Source organism: Bombus bifarius, unplaced genomic scaffold, assembly GCF_011952205.1.
Source record: "Bombus bifarius isolate JDL3187 unplaced genomic scaffold, Bbif_JDL3187 scf7180000008199, whole genome shotgun sequence".
In the NCBI taxonomy this organism is placed as follows: Eukaryota; Metazoa; Arthropoda; class Insecta; order Hymenoptera; family Apidae; genus Bombus; species Bombus bifarius.
This window is the reverse complement of record NW_022884505.1, coordinates 5,078,832-5,093,646: the sequence shown is the minus strand read 5'-3', so window position 1 is coordinate 5,093,646 and position 14,815 is coordinate 5,078,832. Positions and strand designations below refer to the sequence as shown.

The 14,815-nt window shown below is 33.7% G+C and overlaps 3 protein-coding genes across 4 annotated transcripts; 1 reads left to right on the top strand and 2 right to left on the bottom strand.

The window, feature by feature from the left end:
- Positions 1-1,676: 1,676 nt before the first annotated feature.
- Positions 1,677-4,978, top strand: LOC117210190 (MAPK regulated corepressor interacting protein 2-like). 2 transcript variants are annotated; one of them, XM_033452964.1, is made up of 4 exons: positions 1,677-1,913; positions 2,929-3,035; positions 3,113-3,238; positions 3,329-4,978. In XM_033452964.1, the coding sequence occupies exons 1-4, from the start codon at positions 1,909-1,911 to the stop codon at positions 3,403-3,405; spliced, it is 315 nt and encodes a 104-aa protein (XP_033308855.1). In that variant the 5' UTR covers positions 1,677-1,908; the 3' UTR covers positions 3,406-4,978. The 2 variants fall into 2 exon arrangements, with proteins under 2 accessions (XP_033308855.1, XP_033308854.1); XM_033452963.1 differs by lacking the exon at positions 1,677-1,913 and adding an exon at positions 2,398-2,583.
- LOC117210344 lies at positions 4,698-6,069 on the bottom strand. Its single transcript, XM_033453284.1, has 2 exons — positions 5,178-6,069; positions 4,698-4,857 (listed from the first exon to the last, which is right to left on the bottom strand). Exons 1-2 carry the CDS (start codon positions 5,894-5,896, stop codon positions 4,698-4,700), a joined length of 879 nt encoding a protein of 292 aa, XP_033309175.1. The 5' UTR covers positions 5,897-6,069.
- Positions 6,070-7,288: 1,219 nt separating this feature from the next.
- On the bottom strand, positions 7,289-14,568 carry LOC117210343. The gene is made up of 5 exons (XM_033453283.1): positions 14,552-14,568; positions 10,546-10,662; positions 10,380-10,512; positions 7,631-7,775; positions 7,289-7,574 (listed from the first exon to the last, which is right to left on the bottom strand). Exons 1-5 carry the CDS (start codon positions 14,566-14,568, stop codon positions 7,345-7,347), a joined length of 642 nt encoding a protein of 213 aa, XP_033309174.1. The 3' UTR covers positions 7,289-7,344.
- Between the last annotated feature and the right edge of the window lie 247 nt (positions 14,569-14,815).

The following is a 14,815-nucleotide window of genomic DNA, read 5'->3' as shown; positions in this document are numbered from 1 at the left end:
GTGTTTTTTACAACACTTGATAGATGAAAACAATTTTTTATCGAGGTTCTATTTTTTTAGTCATATTTTTAAAAATACGAATTTGCATAAAAATCCGTAGTGTACTGATGAAGGTTTGAAGTAAAAAAAATATTGCTGTAAAAAGATATATGATAATGCTATGTTAAAAAGGGCAATGTAGCTGCCTTTATGTACTGTATATTGAAACTACATCCAATTCTACGGTAGAGTGATCAAAATGTATTAGTTAGGTTATCGATTTTTTTTATTTCTAACAAGATCACAAAAAAGGTGTGTGTGTGTGTCTTCCATAAAATTAATTTTTATGTTGCATCTCTACCCTCCAAATTACACAGCTTTGATTGGTAACATTTTGGACGTAACTGTAAAATTATTATTTTTCCTTTTAAATGCTTCATTCTATAATTTAATGAAATAACATATTTTATTTTTTGCCTACTTTTTGTAAAGAAATAATTTTCGAACTTTTTATAGGTTATCCTTTAGATAGATAGATACACAAGTGGTCGTTCACACGCACATTTTACATCAGATTGCGTCATTTAAAATGCAAATTTTCCGAAAATTTGAATTCGATAGTTTCAAAGGAACGTATTATTAAGTACAAAACTTATCGTAAAGTCGACATTTTCGTGACTACAAAATTGTGAACGTGAGTTGTGACGAACGACAATATCGCAAATGTCTATCTTCAAGTGCATCGTTGTAGTAAATGAAACATGAAAACACGTATTCCCACGAACGTGCAATTTTATAAGAGTTTTACTGCGTACGAAGGGAAATAATATACTTATGTTATCTCTCTACTTTCCGTTTAAATTCTATTAGATCGAAAAATTTGACAAATTGGAAACTATAGATGTGGATGGTTCTTTCTATGTATAATACATGGCTATTATGGTAAATAATGTGCAACATAGGAAACTTTATGTCACCACAAGTTTCAGAGGGATCAAATTGTATAAATTAAAAATAAAAAAACAAAAAATTATTTCGATTTTGATGTAACTATGCCCTTTTATCATATCATTTATCATATCAGTTTTAAATACTCTCAGGATGCCTAATCTAAGCAGAAAAAATAAAACAGTGGAAATACACAATGTCTACGGACTTTATCGTGTGTCTAGTGACCAACTTAACCCCAATCAGTGAGTTGCAGGATTTAGAAGTTTTGATGATTGACTGCATGTTTAAATATGATTATTTAAACTTAAATACATATTTGATTGTCACGAATTTGTTAATATTTCAGTTAATCTAAACGTATTTCATACAATTCTTCGACTGAACGCTCCAAATCGTAGAGAGCATATCAAAATCATTGACGAACATAGATCTTATTTGCAATCTTATCGTAATATTATAAGATTAGATAAATCAAAATAAAACATAATTGCAAATCATTTACCAAAAAGATCACATCAGCCGAAAGGTGACATCGAATTTGTTGAAGTCGTCACATTTTCCAATTTAATACTGATTTTCAAATCACATACAAACAGAAATTATTGCTATACGTTCGCTCCACGATTCAAAAAGCAGAATTCAAAGATGACGTAGAAAAACGCTACGGTTTCGCTACCTCGTGGCTGTATTCTTCAACAGTGGCTATCTTTATACTACTGAATTGTCGCCACCGACTTCACATCCTATTTTACCGTCCGAGTCGAACGCTTAACCCGTCATTGTTGACAGTTTTCAGAGAAAGCTTCACGCAGCTGTTACGAGAAACAAACGCTCTTCCTCGTTACAGCTTTTCGCTTGTTTATATACGTGTATTACATATTTATAGTTTTGTTCGTAGGTGATCACAGAATTTCATCAAATAAACGTAATTGTCCACGAATTTTCGCTCGTACAGAAATTCACCATCGAACGGACAAAATGAGGTATTTATCGTAAAAGCGACTTTCTTTATTCTCGTGTCTCTCCGTTTTTGTTCTCTACATCTCATTCTAATTTTTATACATAATTTCCAATTTCCATCTGTTTACCTGGGTAATCTTATTTATTTTTGGCAAATCGCCAATCGTTCCATTGCCGTGAAAGTCGTGAACGGAACAGTGTTAAATAGATAGAGGGAGAAACAGGCGGGAATCAGAAAACATAACAGTAACTGTCATACAAGAGTCGCCATTTTCCCTACGTTTTCTCTTCAAAAGTAGGCTTCGTATTATTAATTATTGTATATCTTCCCTGACGCGTTAAATATATCGTTAATCGTCTGTTAATCCCAATCCTTTTACAATAATTTTTCATTACTTCCTGTATTAGAGATTTTGATAAAGATATTAGAAATATGTATAAGAAAGGAGTTCTAAATATATGTATACGTGGCTTTTATGATAAATATAGACGCTTATATATTATGAACTGATAGATGATTAATTATTCTAATCTTATCGAATGCTTCTTTCCTCTTGTGAAGTTTAGATTACGTACAGATTCTTTTATTGTATTTTATGCGATAGATATTAATTGAAATATTATTATCTGAAGTAAAAGGTTATATTTTGAATTGCGTTATAATAAAATGGCGTCCCTTCATTACACAAAGAGGTATTCTATAGTCCAAGTATTATTGTAACAGATGTCAATGAATTCTAATATTTCTCAATTGATTCTTATGTTTGAATATTTTATACGTATGTTTTTATTTATCTTATCAAGTTTTGTAAATTTCACGGAATACCAATGCATTCATCGCTTTATATTTCGTAGTTGTATTTATTTTAATTGCACACAAAATCGTTAAAGCTTAAAATAGAATATATCTAATAAACGTAATACGCTAGTTCAGTATCAGTCTTTGCTGTTAATATAGTGATTGTGCTTTGTATATTAATTATATCTATATTTTAGATAATATTGTTTTAGTGACTTTAATAAAATATTGTTTTATAGTGGTAGACAAATGACGATGAATGGGAAAAGACCATCCTCAATTCCATCCAGACATCAGTCTGAAACTGCAGCACAACATTTTGATCTAATTAAATATATTTATGATTGTAGGTATCGTATATCACTTTTTCTTAATACTCGTAAATAAAGTTTGTTTATTATTAAGCTTTTTTTCTGTTTACAGCATGGAATACAGTATCAAAAGAATTAGATATGTGTCACAATCAACCGCACAGTAATTCTTCTAATTATAGAAATGGAGCATCTGTCACATATTATCAAGAACGAGAACCAAATCCTCAACTCAAAGGTAAGTTGTAGTCTTGTTGCATATGTCAGTTTTCATCTGTTCTTTTCATATGTTAATTTAACCTAATTACTATTTTATCCGTCATCTTAGATTTTGAGCCATTTAACCTTGAAGCCTGGTGGGGACAGCGTGTTGTTCAAAGTATTACTAGAAACGCAAATTCCTAGTGCCAGGCCCGACATATTGATTATAATCGAACATTCTCAAGTAGACATAAGAAACAGAAAGAATAAATTCAGTGCTGCCGGAGAAAATTTTTCCATTTCTAGAAAGGATTTATTATATACTCAAAGATAAGTGACACGAAGAGAGTAGTATAGGTATAAATAAGTATCTAGCAATCAATTTTGAATCTTTTTGATAACAAAGATAGGATATTAGCAAATAATCAAAGATGAAGATGAAAGGAAAAGAAAGGGAAAGAGCAGGGTTATGGAAACATACATATTAGTATGAATATGACATTCCTCTAATCTTTTATCATATTTTAACATAATATCGCCTTTTCCTGAACCTTTTTACTCGTCGTGTTTTTAAAAGTATTTTACATAAAAAATTGCAATTAAGCTGTTTCTAAAAATGTCTTTCTAAGATTTGAGATTCAGCATGATGAATAATTCTGAAATACAGTGCATGCTAAAACTATTTATTTTATTTGCCAACATAAGGCAAACATATAATTGTATGTTTATATTATAAATCAAATTTTCATTATTACATAATGAAAACGTGAGAGTAATCTTTCCATCTTTGTAATTAAAAACTTACATATGAAATGCTGAATCAAGAGCACATGAATTATATATTAATTCTATATATTTTGATCGAAGGAAATGTATGAGAAGAGAAGTTGGACTACCTTTTAAGGCTTATGCATATATTGCATATATGTATTTTTCCACGAATTGCATTTCACAATTTTTAATAAATTTTTCCATTTACAAACGTGTAATGAAATCGCACTTCAATGTAAGAAAAAAAAGTAAACAGGATAAATGTTTTGAGATTCTCTAAAAGAAAGTTTATTCACGTACGAGGACGTAGTAAAGTGCACCGCTATTGAAGATGAAAACAAATAAGTATTTAATTCGTACTCAAAATAATGTGATAATTATTACGATTTTAAATACAATTAAATCGATGCAATTATGTACATTTATTATGTATGTATGTATATGTAATGTACATCTATGCGTGTATAGATATATATTATAATATGTAAGATTCAACTCTTAACATTTTTAACAATAAGCACCCGTAACTATTAAAGTTTTTCTAAACTTGTGGACATCTTTACCAATTACTTCTAGTGGTATTTTTTTATGTACAATTGAATAGGAAAAGTATTATTATAATTATAATGAGGAATCTAGTTCGATACTGTTACATGTTACAAAGATCGTTATAATGTTAGAGATTCGTGCACTTGAAAGAAAAGTAAGAGTCGCTATGCATAGTACTATTGAGTCAATGCCTTCATATAGTTTAATATTTCGTTATTTCCAAGCAAATGCGAGTCCTTATCGATCATCGTCTCAACTTGATTTAATGCGTTGAGTTTTAAGGTCTTAACGATTCGTTCCAAATTATAGAGACTTCTTTCTATCGCACGTTTCTCACTATTAAGCATCTATATTTAATTGAAGAGTCAAATTGAAATTTTGTACCAATTGCTCTGACGAAATTGATGTACGTTTTTTCAATTGTATTGTACGAAATATAGTATAAGAATAAACAATTTAGTGTTTTAGTTTTCACTTTTATGACTTCCGTATGTTAATCGAATTTATAATAAGATTAATTATAATATTAACGAGATACTATACTCGAATGATGTATTTATGTAAAAAAATCAGTATTCATAAAACATATAAATAATTCTTTTAAGTATTATTATAAATTTAAATTTTATTTTTTTTTTGTATTTTTTATAAGAAGCAGTGTAATATTTGTTCTTAGTAAATAAATCCAATGTCGAAATGTGCAGTTCAAAGTAGAGAAGGTAGAAATTTCTTTACTCACCGTAGCGCCACTGTTTAAACGAGAAAATGAATTTACTCCAGTAATTGCCGTTTGTGCGAAGTTGTTGGAAGTTTTCGTTTTCGTAGTTTGCGTGCTGCACGATACACCGGTTTGTTTGACGATCACAATTGCGTGTATATTTTTTAACAATATCAACATTCTATCCATCGATGTTACCGAATAGTCGGTTTCGTTATCCACAAACTCCAATCTAACCACTTCTTCGCTGTTATTTAACGAAACTGGATATTTAATTTTCATCTCTCGATCGATTGACAATTTAAACACGTACTCTTCGTATACCATGCCATTCGAATGGGATTCGATGCACAGTAGCCTGCCGCGCTTATCGATTATCGTACGTTCGATATCGAATTGCTTATTTCGATTATCGTTCTTGTACGCGTCAGTTATTTCGCGCGTTACAGTTTCGCCGCGTTCGTTGTGTTTCATCGCGTTGCAAGAGTTATGATTTTCGTGAATTGACGAGTTTATCGAATTTTCCTTCGTGTTTTCCTTCAACACTGGCGCGTTCGATAAGTTTCCATTATGATTCCGGGAACTTATTTCGCTTTCAAGGGATTCGTGTCGTTCCTCATTTTCTTTCTCCGGGATATCGTGCGCTTGGCTGAGCATCTGAAACTTTATAACGAATTCTCACGGAAATATCGCCAAGTGTAATGTGAAAACCTGTGTAAAATTTAAGCGAAATCGATTATATGTAGAAGTAGTATAATGTGATTACGAGTTTCTTGTTCGAACGATTTATGGAGGCGTCTCACGTAATATAGAATTCGAACGAAATTACGGAAAATTTGGAAATTCCGTTTAATAAGTTTTACAGAGTAAAGGTAAGTAAAATTGATGTTTTTCTATAAACTTTTCTGAGCATGTTCGAAATATCAATCTTTGCAAGTCTTACGTTATTACGTTTTTCTCAAGTGGATACGCTTATTTACGGTTATGCGTGTTACATCGGGTTCACGTAAAATTTACGATCAAAAGGGATTTCATATGGAAAGCAATGGGCATAATTTCTCGATACTATTATTTTATAGCTCGTATTATCGATACTAAAGGAGTCATTCTCGTGTTACTTTTTATTGTATTCGTAAAATACGAATTTTTATATTTTATTAATACTTTTCATTCGTGACGTGTATTTTCCTTACTTTTTAATTTACGAAATAATTCATAATAGTTCCACGTGTAGAAATATGTGTCGTTAGTAATTTTAATTAGATAATGGAAAGAAACAGAAACAATGTTTTTGGTTTAATTTCTATCTCGAGTTTCGACATATTTTCCTACCCCTTTAATTTTAGGTAACCTAATTAAGCGTTCTACCGTGGTGGACTGTTTTGAATATTTTAAACTGTTCATATACATTTACCACGTTAGTGTAAACCAAATGTTTGCCTTCTTTTACAACATTTTGTGGTTGTCGCTTGTTACGCGATAAAGTCTGCACTAAAGCATAAAATAATAGAAGTGGCTTGACAAAAGTAGAACCGCGGTATTGTTTGGAAAAAAAAACGAGTACGTACAGAAACATTGATTCGATAAAATTTCGAACAAGTCGTACATATGCAATCGTATAACGCATCCTTTATGCAAATCTAAATTGACTTTCACGGAACATGGAAATGGTTTTGTTTTACCATGATGTATATCGATCGAAATATTTTGTATCCAATTGTACCGAAGTGAACAGATGAAATCTATTGTGTGTTCTTCCGTTTGATGAAAAAATGTATATCTATGCAGGGAAAAAAAGGAAGGTCGAAAGCTATTAACTTTCATGTTCCGTGTAGAGAAAATAGTAGATTGAATAATATGTAGTTATAATGGAAAAGATTATATGATGGATTAGCGTAAGCCAAAATTACAGCGTACAAAACCTAAATTTCTTCTTACGCTTATTATAATTATCTTTGGACCTTGTAGATCGTTTCCATTTTCGACTATGTCATATTATAATAAAATACTATGCTTTTTAGTCACAAAAGAACATTAAAAGTGTACGTATCATGTTTTTCTCCTGTAATCTTCATTTCGTTATTTTAATTATAGCTGCAGCTATACTAGAATTCACAACTAAAGAAATAGCTAGTATTGCAATTTCCATTAAACGTATCGAAGATTCCTACCTTTCTTTTAAGATTCTTTACTACCTGCCTCAAAACGGAATTCTGTTCCCTTAATAAAACCAGTTGCGGTTCATCCTTTCTGTCTTTCACGATCCAAGCTAGATGCCTGAGATTCTTCATGCTTTCTTCGAATAAGTTCCCCCGTTCGGTCAAGTTCTTCAAAGCTGTACAGGAACGGATACTTATACGATGGAATCTGGAAGTGGTGGATAATACTTACCTTCCGCTGTAAGTTGACAGACAGAGCCGACATCCATGTCGAAACGTTTTAAAGTTTCAAGTAGATTCGCCAGCTCGAAACCTCGGTTTTCCTGCTCCCTTCCAAAACCCTCGTACATTTCTACACGTTTCTCTAATCGGGTCACCTATTAAAAGAAAATTCAATGTCTCGAAACAGAACGTTATTGCTTTCTACCCGAGTGGAAATCGATTTAAACTTTTCACTAGATTTTAACGTTTTCAACGTTTCAAATATTTCGTCTTGATTGTTCGTTCTTTTACGTGGCTGTAATTTATTATAGAACAAGTTGACCAATACCGATGAATAATAAATGATAACTAGACCGTGGATTTTTATACAAATTCATATAACGATTAAAAGAATACGACGTAGAGAAGAAATTATGATAGGAAATAGTTTACCTATTAAATATTAGAAGAACGTGCATTCTATGCACGTTTGTATTTTTAAGTTTCTTATAATCGTATAAAAATCCGCAACCGAAGAATAAAAATAATTAAAAAATACTTTAGACGAAAGAGACGATGGTCATAGCGACGCTTCCCTTCTTCTAATTTCGGTTTCATTTCAATTCCATTTTGTAGTATTATAACCATTCGGGAAGACCTGTATAATTGCCAATGAATTTCACAGAGCAATCGCAATTTGAAACGAATCTTTTTTCATAACCGAATTGTGCTGCGCGAAAATTCCTATTAAAAGTACATCGTTAACTTCGTCGGCATTATAATTCTGTATAATTAAAATTGCGTATTATAAGCGTATTCGTTTCACAATTCTGATATTCTAGAAATAATTGTTTCTAATCGATGAAATTTCCGGAGCTTCCTGCAATTAGATTGGAATTACTATTTTGCCTGGAAATTAAAGAGCGAGAAACAACTTGCGTAGCAACTCCAATTATTGTTCCGTAATTTTACGATGCGGTATCTTTCATTAACGAACCATTAACGATTTAACAACCCTCGTAGTGACGCCCTTTAGTTTCCACGATTTAACGCGTTGGCACCGTCTCACTTTCGAAAGGACGAGGTTAATGCGCGCGATCGTAAAACCTCCGTGTCAACTTCGTTTTGCTTAAGTAAATGCAAAAATCAATGCCATAGATATAGAGAAGAAAGCGAGAAGATTGCATAATAAGGTGAGATACTTTTGATATTAATGCCGGAAAACGGAATTCCTTGAATTAAGAGAAATATTACGTAGATGGTTCGGTCTAAAACACGATTGAGCCAGATAACATAAAAGCTACAAATAGAATTATCGAATTGTAACTGTAGATTGATATAGCGCGACGCTATAAAGCAGAAACTGAATTAAGAACTATATGTCCTGATTTTCATCTATTTTGGGGGCGATTTAACTTACGCGAAGAAACGACGGGATCGTCGAGACGTTAGGAAGTAAAATAGAGTGACGCGATAATTCACGTTGTAAATTCAAGTTGGAAAGTTAAATTTGGCTTTGATGTTTATTCCGCACACGATGTAGATACAGTGGTAAGAACTTTACGGGTCAAGTAAGAATTTGAGATCAACGAAATTTGCGAAAACACGAGACACCGAAGACTAAAGTATCTGTAGCTTTTGTTTCGCAATCAGAAAGACAATAAGTTGTTCGAAAGGAAATTGCTTAAAAATTGATTGTTTGTACTGGTTGGCGAAGCTTTATTGAGAAACGTGTTGATTAATACAGACGGTCAGGTGTAATTTTCTCTCTTTCTTCCCGTCTCTCTATCTGTGTCAGAGATAAAGGTTATTGCATTTGACGTGCTCCCTACAGAAATTACGAAAGACCTTCGGCTGACGTGCTTTCGACGGCAAAGAAAATACACTCTGAAATTCCTCGAAATTCTTGCCAACGAAATTCTCTTCCCCACAGGGAGATTCCCTTCAAAAGGTGCTTGAACAGTTTGCGCGATAAACTAGAAACAACACGATGAATTTAACATTTTTTGCACGAACGTTTATTATATTCTACGTGCTAGAAACATACTCGAGAATAATTAAATAATTACGTTGAATGAACCAAAGATGTGGAAACTCAGCTCTGGAATATTTTTTTTATCGTAGGTGCAAATAAAATATAAATATTTATATTTTTGGAATTAAATAGCAGAGATATTCCACGTAATCGTCAAATGAGGAACAGCGGAGAAAGCGGTGGAATAAAGGGCAGTAATTAAAGTAGTTTAAAGTAATTTAAGGGCTTAGAGGCGTGTATCCGACTCGCTTGAAACTCGAGGTCCACTCGGACACTGCATATTCAAGAGGCAACGGAAAGGGTGACAACTTCGATTTCGCGTATCAAAAAGGCGATGGTTCAAAGGGCACACATTTTACGATGCACTGCCTGTAAAAAGGCTGGCTACAACGCCGGACTGAATGCATATCAATTAAAAAAGTGCTTTGATGTTGGTTTACGGTGCATGTTGCATCGCTATTGCACCCGGAACTTTCTCAGCTTCTATAGGGGCCGTTAAGGAAAATTCGAATATTTCTTGCCGCGTGAGGAAAAATAAAACATAACGCAAAATATTGTTAGGGAACTTAGAAAATTAACTTTCGTTACCTAAGTTATGCATCGAAGCGAATATCTTTCTTTGCTTGCAAACGATGTAAAACTTCTATCATTTCCATGGTGTGTATATTAAATTTATTTTTACTTTTCATTTGAGAAATCCACCGCGTTACTAACGAAAGTTTTAATAAGTTTTCTTTTCAAATACCTTTTCTTTAGCTTCATTGTAAAGTTCGACTACCTCGTGAAATTGTTTTTCCGCAGTTTCTCGGCTCATCTCCAAAATATCCTCGCATTCTCGTTTAACTAGCGCCACTGTATTCTCGCATTCGATTTTATCTCTGAAAACAAATCGATTAATCTATATAAATTGCCTTAACCATGGACCAAACGATTGGAGTAATTTATTCTCTGATTCAGTCCATACCAATTGCAAATTTGCTTCTATTATGCTTCGGCTGTACACACAATATACATCTACTGTTATATACCTATAACAATATACACATCAGGTATATATAATACAATTTAGGCGTTTACAGTGGGCAAACAGTTTTTATAAAAACTAGACGACGAGAAGGCTCAAGTTTATAGGAAATCGATTTTTTAATACATTCGTAAAATTTTTTATGATCCAATAGTACTATTCGAACTCTGCATCTTCAATTTTCTTATTCTCCTACCTACTTTACTTCACTTCGTGCGATACAATCTTTAAAATCTTATTTCGGATGTGACTGTGATTCGATTTAATTTACAAGCAATTTTATTATTGATTTATTATTAATATTCTTATAAGATTTTATAAAGAAAGCTTTTATCATATTTAATTGGAAAGGTAGTGTTATAATTAGCGAAAAATTATATCCATTCTGATTTGATATTTTATTCGCTATGCGTTATTATTTAATAACGTAGATGAAAAGAATAAAGTTTCCTTCGTAAACGATATGAAAACACATTACAGTTAACAACAGAATAATTCCTTTTATTTTCTCGGTACGTTTTTAACACAGCTTCTCGTTCTACATTTAAAAATATCAAAAAAATTTCTCAAAGGGGAATAAGAGTTGTACTTTACAAGTTGAAAATAATAATTCGGAGAGCGCTATAGTCCATGACGACGTTACAAATATTTTAATGTTGACAAGGATTTCGTTTCGAGATTTTAAACTTTTCCAAAAGTTCCCAATTTCTATTTCAGGAACATGTCTGCCATATTTACCCACGGCATTCTTGATGAGCCACGAAAGTGCATTACAAAGTTTGAAACGTCGACGATGAAGGAAAATGTTAAAGGTACAGGGATGATTTAGTGATGAAAATTCATTCATAAGGAAGTTTGACTTTTCTCCGGGAATCAATCTTCTGAAACTTTTCGACGTTCATCTTCCACTTTCAGTGCGTTTACAGAGTCGAAAGAAACAATTTTAGTATCTATTAATATTTCACCCATGTACTTATTCCATCGTTCACATTCTTCAAAAAGTAAACTATTAATTCTCTAAAACGTTGATATTTACATAAAGCACTGTACTCTTCTGACATTCGAAACATCGTTGTTGCGACACTCAACTAACTAGCCACCAGTCAGGCACAACTGATCGGTTGGTATCGCGAGCTTTGAACGTTATTAGCGTCCAAGGTAGAGGATTATAATAAATGTAAAAAGCGAGATTTAGTTCACCTTATTTATTCTACACAATGCTCTGAATACAACTTTTAGTTCACTGGCTATCCTGTTAAATATAATTGTCACTGACTAACTGTTATATGTTGACTCTTAGAATAGTGGTGCAGGAGTGACTCTTGGTGATGTTGCTGTCGTAGAGGAAAGTTCGTGGTGGGTGTGTCTCAAGTCTGTTCCTACCTGATCATTGGGTAAATACGTATGTTTAAGGATGGGCTGGCTGCCCTAATGAAGATTCGCGCGCGGGTGACCTTGCACTTGAGGAAAACCCGCGTTTCCGATCTTCCTCAGATGTACCATAACATAAATGAATTACGCGTTTTACGGGCTTTTTCCGTGGGTCCTAAAGTACCTTGACTGTACAATAGGCTCACTATTTATGATGGGTCCGCACTAGGGTCGCGTAGACTCTTGACGGTCGTCCTGCCCGAGGATCGCATCTTGTTCATATAAGGCGTTGCGGTAATTACCAGGCGGCCACTCCAAATCCCGAACAATCGTATTTAGAACCAACGAAACTGTTACGCTTTCGATTCTGTTTGACGACGTTAATGTAACGTCAATTCACATCAGAGACTAGGCCACACACCGCGGACAGGATGGCACTCAGATGTCTGCACATTCTTGGTGTGCACCTTCAATAGCCTTAAGTACCCACCAGGAGTCTTGGCATTTTCATAGTTAAGGTCCTTCGGACCAAGCGAGTATTTCCTGTCTTAGATTTCCCTTTACGTTTATTTTCTACCACGTGTTAGCTTAGAAAGTTGGTTTTCTTCACATCTGGTATGTTCCGTTAGCAACTTTCTCGCGAGGGCGGCTAAAATCCTTCCTGGTCCACCAACCGTCTTATTATCCAATCAGAGACGGTGTCTACTGCCCTCACTTCCTTAACCAAAATTGTCATCGACAAATCCGATAGTCCCGTGTCCTTAGACACACCCACCCCTAGCCTTCCTCAGACATGGTATCGCTAGAAAGACTCACTTATTCTGTATCCTCAGAATAGTCAACATATCTATACCGGTCTCTACCCTTACAACAGTCGCGTACTTAACGTATCGTTGTAACTAAGTCTTACATAACGTGGTTGGAGTGAATTGTGATTTATATTAATTCAGTGTGTGTTACATTGTGATTGCTGAATTCATAATAAAGTTTAATTAAAACAAAGTTAATAGTCGTGTTACGTCTCAGCTATTTTATTTCATCAACCAACCCCAAAAATTACTTGACATTAACGTGCTTCGTTGAATACTCACTTTCGATCGCAGTACATTTTGTCCGTTGCTGAGTATTTGACTGGAGGATTGTTAGATATTAGTTTGCGGTGTCCATAAATTATTCGTTACTTTGTTAAACACCGTGCCATTGTATAATAATTCCATTTTATCGTACACACGAATTGTTTCACGTGATCCGTGATAGTATCGCGTTATCGTCGAGTTTAATGATTGTTATCGTAGAAAACAATTATTGAATTGGAAAAAATTATATTCGATAAATTCCGAGTGTTATAAATATTTTCATAGGTAATCGTACCCTTCAGTTATGCAATTTGATCGCGATACTTATCGAGCAGTAAAACACGATTGCTCGCGATTGTAAAGTCGTAACAACAAAGCATCAGAATTCGAGGAATACCGCAATTTCAGTTATAGCACGGAGGGTAGGTTATCAACTCGTTGCCGTTGGATGCCAGGACATTACTCATTCGGAAGAACTTGGATACGTATAATAACATTAAACGAAATTCCAATCGTTATTGTAGCAAAAATCGTTGTTTCCTTTATTACGATATAAGGTATAAATACGCATAAATATTAGTATAGGATAATATTCAATATTTAATTTATATTGTAGAATTTTGGAACGATATTTAACGTGTACTCGTATTAAACATTTGAAATCTTTCAACGTGAAAAGTTATTTTAAGAATAAACGTTGCGTATCAATGTTAGGATTTCTATTTTTTGTTAGAATTTCATGGCTACACTTGAATGTGACGTGGTAAATTAATTGACAATAAGTCATTTGTTAATAATCTACCTTACATGCTTGCAGCTTCGTGTCTATCAAACAAACCAACCACAGGCTTTCGACGTTGTCACAAACATGACCTACCTTGAGGGTAGTACACGATGCAAATTTCACGTAGACAGATAGAATAGAAACATGGAGAATAATTTTCCCGCGTTGCTGGTTCTTGATTTATCACGATCGAATCCACTTCGCCACAATCGAATCAATTCTCGCTTTGTGTTTGCTTCGAGTCAATCTCGTGGAGAATCCCTTTGTGCGATAGAAAAAGTGATAGTGCAATATATATATATACGCGATTTAATATCAAAGGGAAAAGTGGAAATTTGAACGAATTAAGCGGCAATAATTTAATTTATTTCTCGCAATAATATTTTAGACAGATTATTGCGCTTATTTTCGCAGCATAAAGACAGGAGAATGAAATCTTACGAATTTACAATCGGCCGAAGAGCCACGTTGCTTCTGTGTTATATGAAAGTTGCGTTTGTTTAAACATCGATGATTTTTCGAAGTACAATCCTCGTAAATTCTTTTCACTCGATAAAAAGTTTAGCACTCGGCACGATAAATCTTCGCTACTGTGAAATAATTTCCCAGCGAACTATTATAAAAGTTCGGGATCAGGAATCTTAAATGGAAATGAGATTTACCTGAATGATTTTATCATGCTTCTACCGACACCGTATTCTGCTCTGTGATTATGATCGAAAAAGAATCATTGCGCCCGCTGAGACCAGAATAAACGTTCCGTAAGACCTTCAATTACTTCGAATAGAATGGATCGGGTTTCCAATCTAGAGCGGTTCGATCGTTTTTCAAGCGTGGAATTGTTCGGTTGCTTTAGTTATTCCTATCGCTTTGCTCCACCAACAACCAAGACGTCTTGTTCGGTTTCGTCAAGGAAATAATTCGAT